We start from the raw sequence: 12,530 nt of genomic DNA, 5'->3' as shown, positions 1-12,530 counted from the left end.
ATTTCAGGTCATTATTTATGGAACTTTTGTTTGATCTTTTATAAGAATTAATTGGGTGGTCTTTAAGATGACCTCCTATTTCTCTTGAAGGTGGTATCACAGTTGTCCTTGAATAAGTCTGTTTTTGTTCTCTTAATTTGTTTACCAGTGCGCGTAAGAGGTCAAGTTACTTTGAGCATATAATTTATTTTATCATATTTCTGAGATAGGGTTGCAGAGCAAAGTAGATGTTGCCAACTCCCTTTTTTTCCCCCCACATTAACTTTTTCTAATTTGTCTTGGTACGGTACTGCTGATGAATGTCTGCATTTTTTTTCCCACATTAACTTTTTCTAATTTGTCTTGGTACGCTACTGCTGATGAATGTCTGCATCCATCCATAGGCAAGTTATCTGTCCTTGACCTTTCTCTGTAGTTGGTGTCTAGTTAGTTTGGTGTAAAATGCCATAGAAAATGTTAAACTCCTACCAGTCTGTGTAGGCTAACTATAATAACCTTTTTCTTTCTCACTGAAAATCCTGTAGAGTATGTCATCCTTTTCTGACACTTTAACACTGGGATTGACTGCGATATGCTAATGAACTTCATTTTGAAACCCCCCCCCCCCCCCGAATCTCAATTTGCCTGCTTTGTGACCTCATCCAAGTTAGTTAACCAGACAGTGGTTTCAGTTCTCACCAGAAAAGAGGCAGTTGGGCCTTGGTGATATAGAATTAACAATTGAATAATATAAACAAAAATTAGTATTCAAAACAAGCAAGCAAGGTTATTTAGTGTTTATTGGCTGTTGGAAACGTGTTCTGTAAGTGGTCATGTTTCCTTCAGAGCGGTCCATATTTTCTGGCTTTTAAGAGTTGCCTTTGAGATATTTAGAATTATTTTACTTTTGTAATGAGTCATAACTAATGCTTGTATACAGAGATGAATGCATGTACACTTTTTTTCCTTCAGGTGCGTTGTTTGGACTGGTGATGAGCGTGTGTTTTTTTACAACCCTACCACTCGCATCTCAATGTGGGATCGACCAGAGGACCTGAATGAAAGAGCAGATGTTGACAAAATTATTCAGGAACCCCCTCACAAGAAAGGAGCAGAAGGTGGGAAAAAAACTGGTATGTGATGGATGAGCTATTGAAGCTTCAAGCTAGCTTTAGGTTTTTTAATTTTCATTTGCTTACTAGGCAGCTAGTTGGAATGGAGTGTATGCTTGTGGGTATTAGACAGTTAACAGTGAAAGTGAGAAATACTTGGGGAAAATGGCTTACCTAGGTGCAGATAAAAACAGGAATGAAAAGAGATCCAAAAAAGCAACTTTGTCTGCATCATTATTATGTTTTGCAGTCGTTGGACTTGATGAGATTTAGAAGTGGTCCTGGGGCATCAGAAAAGTTGTTAGACAGTGAATTCAGTATCTGCAGTCTATATAGTGTGCAATTCAAAACTCAATATCATGGTCTTCTATGATGTTCTTAGCAGTATGGCATGCTGGAGTAAAGTACACAAAAGCATTAATCAGTGCAATAGGTTGCTGTGGTGGTACTCCCGCCACACATTGTCCACATGACTTATAAAAGTGTTTAGTTCTTGTGGCTTGTCATGTTTGCTTGCTGTCTTTTGGCTACTGATGGAATATTCCCTTTGTCACATTATCAGCAAGGAAATGGGCAAGATGTGTGAACTGTACATGTTAAGTGTACATTTTTTTTAACTAACTTTAGAACTCTTTAAAGAAGATACATGGGTGTGACTTTGGCTTAGGCAGGCATCGGTCATTGCTCTCTGAATATTTTTCTTTTATTATGTATGGTGAAATGTATGGATGAGTATGTGCAATTCCTTTACAAAGCTTGTTTGTAATTAAAAATGTTCTCTGCTTTCACTGTATTCTCCTGGTGCATCCTGCTGTGGTTCATGATTGTTCATATCTACACGTACCATTTTGAGTAAAACTAACAAGTGGGAGCCCTGTGTTTCAATAAATGTAGCTACAGGTGTCTTATTTCATTGATCACACCTCACAGAAAATGCACTTCCTGGAATCATTTTGCACTGTACAGCTGCACTGTAGTACTGTAGTTATGTTAACCATTTTTAACCCTTTCAGGCCTTTTCTCTTTTTTTGCTGCTGTATTACCATTGAGTTAATGGAATAAACAAGGGAAACAGAGGGCAGTGCTCCCTCCCCCTTGCAGAAACAATTGTTATTGTTTTCTTGGGTTTCGACAAGTGGATTTGACTAATTGGACTTGTGCAGTTTCCTGCCAGTGGGTTGTGCTTTGACTGATCATAGTGCCTCTCCTAGTAAATGTCATTACTATTACTATATACTATTGCTTTGTGTAATCTCCAGTGAGACAATAAAGGATGCGTGAGAGTACAGTGCTTTTCAAAAACAGTGGCTCATTTGCATGCCTGATTATTTCTTCCTTCAGTAACCATTTTAGATCTCATGTTGTGCTTTTGTCCCATTTGAAGTCTGCACTTTGCTATGTTTCAAAGCCAGATTGGGTGCTTCATCTGTGTATAATCAGTTTCTTACAAACCATCAGTATTGCTAAGGAGTGGCAGCATAAGTTGCCATGTATGCAGCATATTACTGTACATTTTAAACATTACTGTTCTTTTTCCGTATGTATACATGCCTTTGTTTATGTACCTGTGTATAAATGAAAGGCAAACAAAATCGTTAGACATGTTCAGACTTTTTTCTGTTACTCTTGGCCACTAAATTGTATGGTAATGTCAATATGTATATGTAGTTCCAGTAAGTATACAGAGAATTGCACAGTTATAACTATGGATAATAGCTCTGATAATACTGAGTAGTAATGCAATGATTGTGGTTGTAGTTGGTTTTGTACTGTGAAGGATTCTGAATTATGTACTGTAGCATGTCTGCTCATTGGTACACACATCAGTGCAGCAGTATTGCTTTTTTTCCCCCCAAACATCTTTATTAAATGTACATATATAACAAAGGCAGTCTTATGTCTATGTAAATGAAAAAAATACAAAATTATATCACTTTAGTTGCAAACTGTTTACATCACAGAAACCATTGAAACAACTGAAGTTGTAAACATTATACATCACTTATAAATCATCCAGTAATTGTCAGTTAAGCATTATATGGCTCATTCAAATCCTGCCACTTAAACCTCAATATGAAGTAACATTGCGGTCCTTGGGGTGTGAAGAAAAAAAACAGTATCACTCAATAGTGAGTACTAAGTGCATACCATTCTACATATTTATATCAGGGCACTAGTCCTTCTCAGGGCGTACCATGTCTCCAGATCTTTCTCTTGTTGCTTTTTTGAACAGGAAACAGAAAAATGAGGAAGATAAGATGTTTTTGAACTCACTTTTGCTGTATGAATAGTAGTGTAGGTTCATTTGGTCTTAGAATCTGTGCTCTGGATCTTGAATTTCTTTGGAGCAAGAGAAGCTCTGGATCTTGAATTTCTTTGGAGCAAGAGAAGCCATACTGAAACTGTGAAGCAGAATCATGTCTTTTTCAGGGAAGGGAGAAGAAAGCATTACTGCTTGTACTTATTTTTCTACAGTTAAAGATTAATGTCTAAAACTGTAGAAAAATCAGTACACACGGTAATGCTGGTAATCCAAGTTACTGCACTTGAAGTGTTTGGATCCAATGTTGTCTTTTCTATCCACTTTTCATGGGTATATTGAACCTGACATCAGTGACTTTTTAGACTTTCAGACAAGGCTCAGTCTCCTCCCCCTCTACTTACGATCCATCTCATCCTATAGTAACATCAGATGTCCTTGTCTTCCCATGTTGCAGTATTCTGCATATGGGTTTACCATTCAGTTTCTCATATGTACGGCCAGTATCCAAAAGTTTTCAGTCCCTCTGTAGTGCTTGAGATGTTTGACTGATGTAGGCGAGATTTCATGGGCCAGAAGGATGACATCAGCATGCACCAGCCCTCAGAACTTTTCAGCCGTCAGTCGTATGCCTGGTGTTTCTGCTGATATCTGATTAGTTTATCAGATAAGTACTCTGTTTGGGGACCTTTTCAATCCTCCTGAAATTTGGTATTTCTTTTTCATGTCATCCGGAAAGGGTAAGTGTCAGTGTGGCTGCTAAATCCCCTCACAAGGATGCCCATGATAAGTGCCTTTACTGTTTGGGATGGTCACATGACCATAATGCCTGCCCGATTTACCAGGCCTAAGGGCCTAAAACATTGTATAGTCGCTTGCATGCGCTTAATCTTTATCTTGAAAACCAACGTCTGAAGCAGCTTACGTTACAGATGGAGGGCTCCACGTATGTCTCCACAGAACCACCAAAAACAAAGGCCAGGATCTTATGGCCTTTGTCTACTGCTGAGCCTCTTCCAGCCGATCCCCAACCTGTGGCTGACATAGGCCTGGTTCCTGGATCTGGACCTGGATCTGCCACTCTGGAGGTCATAGGTACCTGTCAGGATGCCACACTATCCTTGGGCAGAAGCACGTCCGCAGAGGCTATTCCGACACCAGGGATGGAACCTACATTTTCTGCGGAAGCGTCTGAGCTCTTGCAGTCACCGGTTTCTAGACAGACGTCCACAGGCCCTCTTAAAAGAAGAGAAGAGAGTAAACGCATTTCTCCCTCTACAGAAAATATGCCTGATTGGCAGGCTTTTCAGTGCCTTTACAGCACTGAGGCCTACCACTGCTGTTACTGGTTCCACCTCTCCTGAGCCATAGGCCTCAGCCTACTCGCACAGTGACTAGGGAAGAAGTTGTTCTTTCAGATTCCTCTGAGGAATCTCTTTCTTAAAACTATCCTCCCCCTTGAAATACGGATCCCCAGAGGAAGAGTCAGTGGACCCTGACTCTCCAGCTGAAGACTTGGCCTTTAGTGAGACAGTAAGCAGGATGAAGTATCACGTTAAATAGGAATCCTCGGAAATGACTGAGGTACAAAAAAGGTAGTATGATCTAATTCAGATGGAAATCCCCAGCCCATCTGCTGTTCCTCCTATCCAGTCTGCCTTTGTAGATGCCTTTTCTTCTGTGAACCCTGACTCCTAACCTCCTGCCCCCACGCAGAGCAGACAGGCTTTTTAAGGTGCCTGACAATGCTAAGAATCTGCTTAAGTGGCCAACAGCTGATCCTGCCACTGTATCAGTCTCTGCGGACAAAGCTTCCAAACTCCTACCTACTACCACCATTCTCTCGGCTGACAAAGACAGCAAGACAATGGAAAGGTTGGGCAAAACTATATATACCTCAGCTAGCTTGGCCTTCAGAGCTACAAACTACCAGACCCACTTGTCCCTCTTTGAATCTGCCACCAAACACTTGGTCGATATTCCAAACTCCCCTGCCAAAGCATCACTGTCCTTTCTCCTGGCTCTCTTCTCCCTGGTCACCAGACACTCTCAAGTGTAGCTAAGATGCTGCTGAATCCTCTGCCAGGTCAGCAGCATCAGCATCTGCCTTACGCAGATACTTTTGGCTTCGCCTACATCCTCTGCCAGATGACTTCAGGGCAAAGCTCAATAATGATCTTTTGGATAATGCTGCAATCTTTGATTTTAAGGGGGCAGACCTTTTCAAATCTCTGCAACAAAAGGGAAAAGAAATGCAGGACCTAAAAGATTTACTGGTTTCACCTATCCCCAAGTCTCACAGAAACTCTCCAGCCAAAACCCAGTTTATTAGAAGGCACTCCCGCTCTGCTCCTCTTTCAAGGCCTCATAAGCCCACAAGGAAACAATGCCCTCCAGCTAGAGCATTCCCTCCCTCTAGCCAGAGGACTCCCTTTCAGGACAAGGCATGTAGCATCTGACTACCTGCCCCCCCCCCCCCTTCTGTACCACTGTCCTCTCACCTCTCTTGCTGTGTCTCCCTGTTTGGACCCATCTCACCTCAGACAAGTGGGTCCTGTCCATACTTCAAAATGGTTACTTTATGTCCTGGATCTCCCCTCCCATAGGGTGAGAAACATACCTCGACCACCTGCAACTGCACCTCTTACGACCGGTAGTCCAGACCCTGTTAGATCAGAGTACCATAGAGACAGTCCCCTCTATTGCAAAAGGAAGAGGATTCTACTCGAGGCTTTTCCTTGTCCCCAGGAAGGACGCCCCTTGGAGACTCATTCTAGACCTCTCATCTCAACCTTTTTCTAAAGGTCCCTATCTTCAAAATGTTAACTATGCCAGCCTTTTTCCCTCTCATTATTCCACAAGGAGTCCTGGCTACTTTAGATATAAATTTATTTTAGATTAGTTAGATACTCTAACTACTGCCCTATAGCACTGCTCTCTCCTATTGCTAAAATAATGGAGAAATGCATCCACAAACAGCTTTTAAATCACCTCCTATCTAATAATCTCCTAGCTAATTGCCAACATGGCTTTCGTCCCTACCACAGCACTACCACAGCCTTAATATCCTTCATTGACTCTATTAATATAAACCAGAATAACAATCTTCTTTCATCAGCATTCTTTGTTGACCTGTCAAAAGCCTTTGACATGGTGAACCACCAACTCCTCCTACATTGTTTAAAATCTCTCTCTCTCAATGATGTTGCCTTAAACTGGTTTACTTCCTATCTTCATGATCGGAAACAAGCTGTTTTATGGAACAACAATCTTTCCGAACTTCTCCCCACCAATTTAGGAGTACCTCAGGGCTCTATCTTAGGTCCTCTTTTATTTTCCATTTTTATTAACGACCTGAATCTTGCCACCCCACCAACTCCTTGCATTCAGTACGCCGATGACACCACCATCATCTGCTCCGCCACAACCCAAGCTGACCTCCACTCACTTACTCAAAACACCTTTAACACTATTGAACAATGGTTTTCCAATCACTGCCTTCTCTTAAACCCTAAGAAAACTAAACTTCTCATCTTTCCACCCACACACCTGTCTCCCCCTATTAATTTCACACTCACTTCTAACAATGGCATCCTTATCTCTCCAGACCAAACAACCAAACTTTTAGGAGTTACTATTGATAACCAACTGAAATTTGATGTACACATAAACTCTATCATAAAAGCAACTAATAAAAAACTAGGTTCTCTCTGCAGAATCAGATCTTTAACACCTGAAGCAAGAACTACCATAGCCAGAACGTATCTTCTCTCTACTCTACTATATGCATCCCCCATTTACACTAATCTTTCTAAACATAACATCAATAGGCTTACAACAACCTACAGCAACATTGCCAAATTTGCCACTGCATCTCCATATAAAACACATCACTGCCTAAACCTCCATAACCTAGGATGGCTTGAGTTACCTCACCTAATTAAATACTACCAACTTACAATCGCCCATAAAGCCCTCTACCACCCAGAAAACATACCAATGCTCTCTACTCTGATAAAACCCTATAATAACCTAAAAACCCTACGCTCCTCCAATAAATTACTGATTCAAACTTCTCTAGCAAAAAATACAGCAGGTGACTCTATATTTTCCAACTCGGTTGGTAAAGACTGGAATCAACTTCCTCCTGACCTCATAGCCCAAACTTCTATTACACTATTTAAAACTCAACTAAAACATTTTCTAACCAATCACTGGCTTTGCTCATGTAACTTCCCTAGCTGAGCACATATCGTCTCTTGCATCCTCTGCACTGTCATCCAACTCTATTTCTCCATCGCTTCTCTTTTCTACCTAAGAAATCAACTCTATTAACTCCAAGCTACTACTTTCTACTAACTCTTTTTTATCCTTCAAACTACTTAAATACTAATGTCTTTATTGTATAACCTTTTTCCGAGGAAATTTTAATACTTTATGTATTCTCTTACTGAAAAACTTGCCAAATGCCTGTTTGTAGATGTGTTTTAATCTCCCAATGTATTTTAAATGCCTGTTTTAGCTGTCTCTTAAACTGCCTATATAATTTTAATGTACTTTTATTACTTTGTATTAGATAGTGGAGCTTTTCTCCTCAGGCCTCCTCTGAAAATGGACATGTATCCAGCAGGACTAGCCCGGTTAACAAATGTAAAATAAGCAAATAAAATAAATATAAAAGATGCTTACCTCCACATCCCATTCAAGCCCTCCCACAGGAAATACTTCAGATTATTGGTGGGTTCCTCTCACTTGCAGTTCTCTGCCTTGCCCTTCCACTGCACCCAGGCTTCACAAAATGCCTGGCACCTGTGGTGGCTTACTGCAGGACAAAGGGAGTAAAGATATTCCCCTACCTGGAAGACATTGTGATGTTCATCGTGTTACCCTGCTGCAGTCATCACACTTGGGTTATCCTGTCAGGTGGTCCCGCAGTCGGCCGGAATTCCAAAGTCTTGGTCCGGCGTCGGTTGCTGTCGCTTCTTCCCTGACGTCAGTGCGCCAGGGGTATAAATAATGCATCCGACGCCATTTTCTTCAGTCTTTCTTGCTGCGCGGTGCCCAAAGCAGAAACAGTCCGCAAGTGCCGGTCGGCCGACTCCTGAGATTTTCGAACTCTAATTTCAGACCGAAGTCTTCAGTAAAGCTAAGTACCCCGTTGGGGAAACTTTGCTTGCCTCTGACAGATGTCAGAAAAAGTTAACGATTGTATTTCTTGTGGGAAGCAAATACCTCATAAGGATTTTCATTCTTACTGCATACCTTGCCTAGGCCCAGACCACGACGTCACTAGTTGACGTTTTTGTGCTAGGTTTAATAAGCGTACTATAAAAAGGACGCTTTGATTTCGCACGACACTACTTCGGTAGAAAATTTAACTACATGCCGTCGGAGCAACTGACTACCAGCGTGCACAAAAAAAACGCAAGGATAAGGACAGGCAGCGTAGACCCAAGCCAGACTCCGAGACCTCTGCTGGTACGGTCTCCGGTTCACCGGTCTTCAGTGAGGCTCCGACTCAGCCCCTGACTACCGCAGATCTGGAACCCGAGACCGCTTCGGAACTTTTGGCGGAAAGTACCAGGCCGACGCAGCCATTTTGTACAGCCCCTACTGATGACACCGCAGAAAAAGATATCGGTGCTGCAGAAACTCCGTCGGTTTCTGAAGGCGTCTTCAGACCGACGCTCACCATTAAAATGTACCCTAAGACAAAGACTCCTATTAAACCTAAAAAGACTGCACTTCAGTCCCCTGTTCAAGGCCCCATGCCTAAGAAACAGATGCTCAAAATGGTTGAAGATTTGATCTCTTTAATCAGGGGTTCCCAACCCCCTCCTGACAAAAGGCCTAGACAAGAAGATTATGCATCCTCTGAACAAGTGTCCATTTCCTCAGGCTCCTCAGAGGACCAGGATTACTCCTCCTCCTCTTATGAAGATTCTGATGCTGAGGATTCCATTTCTTCAGCTTCTCCTCCTGAAGACTACTCCTTTGGGGAAACTTTGCACACTATGAGGGAACACTTTCACTGGGAAGGTCAGGACTACTCTGACTCTAAGAAAAGGCTCAGAGAGTTTCTTTTACTCCCCCAACACAGACCACTTGCCATCCCCCCAGTTTTAGACATTGTGGATGATGTTTACTTAGAATTCAGTTTGAACCCAGACTCTCCGCCTCCTGCTCCGGCCAAACCTGACAGATACTATAGAGTGCCTGATTCCCACAAATTTCTTTATAAAAGCCCTGTTGCTGATCCAGAGACCATCTCCCAGGGTCCCAAAGGGGCTAAAGCTTCTCTGGCAAAAAATCCAGTACCCTCTGAAAGGGACTCCAGAGCACTAGACAGCTGTGGGAAAAAGGTTTACACCTCAGCCACTTTAGCTATGAGGGCACTAAATTGCCAATTTCACATGTTAAAGTATCAGCAATTTCTTATATCTCAGTTAAAACAAAGAATGAGCACACTCCCTCAGCAGTCTGAATTGAAAGAAATGCAGGATCTGTTGCACACAACTGAACAGGTGGGCAAACATACTTTACAATGTGGGTTTGATTCTTTAGAGGCTTCCTGCAGAGCAGCTGTCACTGGGTCTGTTATATGTAGGCATGCTTGGTTAAAGGAACAAACTCTGCCTGATCATGTTAATGCAAAGCTTCTAGATGCTCCCTTACAGCAGGATGTTCTTTTTGGGTTTAAAGCAGAAGTCTTAAAGAAAATGGAGGATAAGGCTAAATCCATGCAGACAGTCAAAGATTTCCTCCAGGTACAGCCCCCTCGCTTCAGCAGAAATTGGCCAACAAAAAAATTGGTCCTTTCCAGCTACTGACAGACCACAGAGGGGTAAATACAGATGTCCAAGAGGCAGAGGACAACCTCAAGCCCAGTACAAACCTCACCAATGGGGCACTGCAACACAGAAGGGAGGAGAAGACAGGTCCCAAACTACCAGAAGGCAAACTCAATGACTTGCACCTCATCTGGCCAAGCAACAATCTCTTAGCAGCCCCCTTGGGAGGAAAACTCACACTTTTTTTTTGGACAACTGGCACATTGTCACAAAGGACAAATGAGTCCTAGACATAATTTCACGAGGATACAGATTCCATTTTCACACCTTGCCAATGAAAAGAGGAATGCCAAACCTGCCACCAAATCAATGGGCAGAGGCACAAAAACAAATTACAGCTCTCATGGACATGAGAGCCATTCTACTGGTACCTACTTGAGAGCAAGGCCAAGGATTTTACTCAAGACTCTAGTTCCCAGGAAGGACAATGCCTGGAGACCAGTTCTGGACCTTTCAGTTCTAAACACCTTCTTACAAGTACCCAAATTCAAGATGCTAATACTACAGCAGCTACTTCCCATGTTGGGCAAGGAAGCATGGCTAGTTACGTTGGACCTCAAGGAGGCATACCTGCATGTCCCTATCAGACAACATTGCAGAAGATACCTCCGTTTCATTGCAGGTTCAACCCATTACCAATTCTCTGCACTGCCCTTTGGCTTATCTACTGCACCCAGGGTCTTCACAAAATGCCTGGCACCAGTAATTGCATACTGCAGACAGAGGAATTCAAATATACCCATACCTGGACGACTGCCTCATCCAAGCAGAAAGCAAAGGACATCCTCTTACAACATCTGGCTTTTGTAAAACATCTTCTCAGTTGTCTGGGGTACACAGTAAACGAAAAGAAATCAAAACTAGTACCCTCACAAAATATGACATTCCTGGGTGCCAGCTTGAATACAATGGCCCAGAAGGCTTATCTGACGCCAGACAAACAAATACAACTGACTCAATATTTCAAAACAATGGCAACAAAGACCCAACTACCTGCAAGAAAAATTCTGCAGGCCTTGGGCTTCATGGCATCTTGTATACTACTAATACCATTTGCAAAGCTGCATATGAGGAAATTACAGTGGTACCTAAAAAGCGTATGGTCTCGACACAGCCACAGCTTGGACACAATGATAGCTCTCATTCCCTGCCTACAACAGGAGCTTTTATGGTGGTCACAGGCGTGTCACCTCAACAAGGGTCAGCCTTTCACCTTGCCCCTAGTCAGGCAAACTATGACAACAGATGCTTCGGACTATGCCTGGGGGGCACACATGGCAGGACAGTGCGTTCAAGGCGTATGGACTGCAGATCAAAGGAATCTGCACATCAGTCAAAAAGAGATGCTAGCTGTACAGAATGCTCTGACAGCCTTCAAGAATCTTATTACATCCAGGACAACTTACAATAAGGACGGACAACACCACAGTAATGTGGTACATAAACAAACAAGGGGGTACACACTCCTACCCTCTATGCAGGCAAGCAATGACCTTGTGGAACACAGCTCTGGCTTACCAAGTTCAGTTACAAGCTCAATTCCTGCCAGGAAAGAACATCATGGATCCCCATGAGTGGAAACTGGATCCACAAGTATTTGCAATGACGACTCAAAAATGGGGCCTTCCAGACATAGACCTGTTTGCCAGCCCTCAAAACTATCAACTAACAAAATGTTGTACAAGGACACTTCACCATCAAGCTTGGAAAGTGGATGCACTCTCATTCAGCTGGAAAAACCTGACAGTATATGCCTTCCCTCCATTGCCTCTCCTCACAAGGGTGCTTCTAAAAGTCAGGAAGGAGAGACCACGACTGATGCTCATAGCCCCAGACTGGCCACGCCAGCACTGGTAGCCGCTATTGAGGAATATGGCCCAGGGCCCACCTTGGATTTTACCACAAATTACCCATTTGCTCACACAGCAAAACAATCAGATTCTTCACAGCCAGCTCAAAACCTTAAACCTGGCTGCATGGCAAATCAACTAAGCATCCAGCCAGCTCCTCTTTCCCAAGCAGTTATGGATGTTATTCTGGAAACTAGGAGGCTCAGCACCAGGAAGGCTTATTCGGACAAATGGAAAAGGTTTTGTGCCTGGAACCAAACTAAAGGCCAAGACGCAATTCAGCCTCACATACTACAGTATTTAACTGAGATGTTGCACAAAGACTGTCTTTTTCTTCCATTAAAATCCATGCATCAGCTATTTCAGCCCACTACAACATGGATCCACCCTTATTTTCTCATCCACTTCTAAGGCAGTTCCTCAGAGGGGCAAAAAACATTAGGCCCCCCAGGAGAGCACCTACACCAACATGGGACCT

General features: G+C 42.8%; 1 protein-coding gene across 1 annotated transcript in view; it reads left to right on the top strand.

The window, feature by feature from the left end:
• TCERG1 (transcription elongation regulator 1) overlaps positions 1-12,530 on the top strand; it is a 2,274,660-nt gene that overhangs the window by 603,228 nt on the left and 1,658,902 nt on the right. Inside the window, exon 8 of the mRNA XM_044069876.1 lies at positions 952-1,112. Coding sequence (XP_043925811.1) covers positions 952-1,112 — 161 coding nt within the window. The remainder of the gene's footprint in view (positions 1-951; positions 1,113-12,530) is intronic.

Source organism: Protopterus annectens, chromosome 4.part0, assembly GCF_019279795.1.
Source record: "Protopterus annectens isolate FY-2018-M chromosome 4.part0, PAN1.0, whole genome shotgun sequence".
Lineage (NCBI taxonomy): Eukaryota > Metazoa > Chordata > Ceratodontiformes > Protopteridae > Protopterus > Protopterus annectens.
The sequence above is the reverse complement of the archived record's forward strand: the minus strand, read 5'-3'. Positions and strand labels throughout refer to the sequence as shown.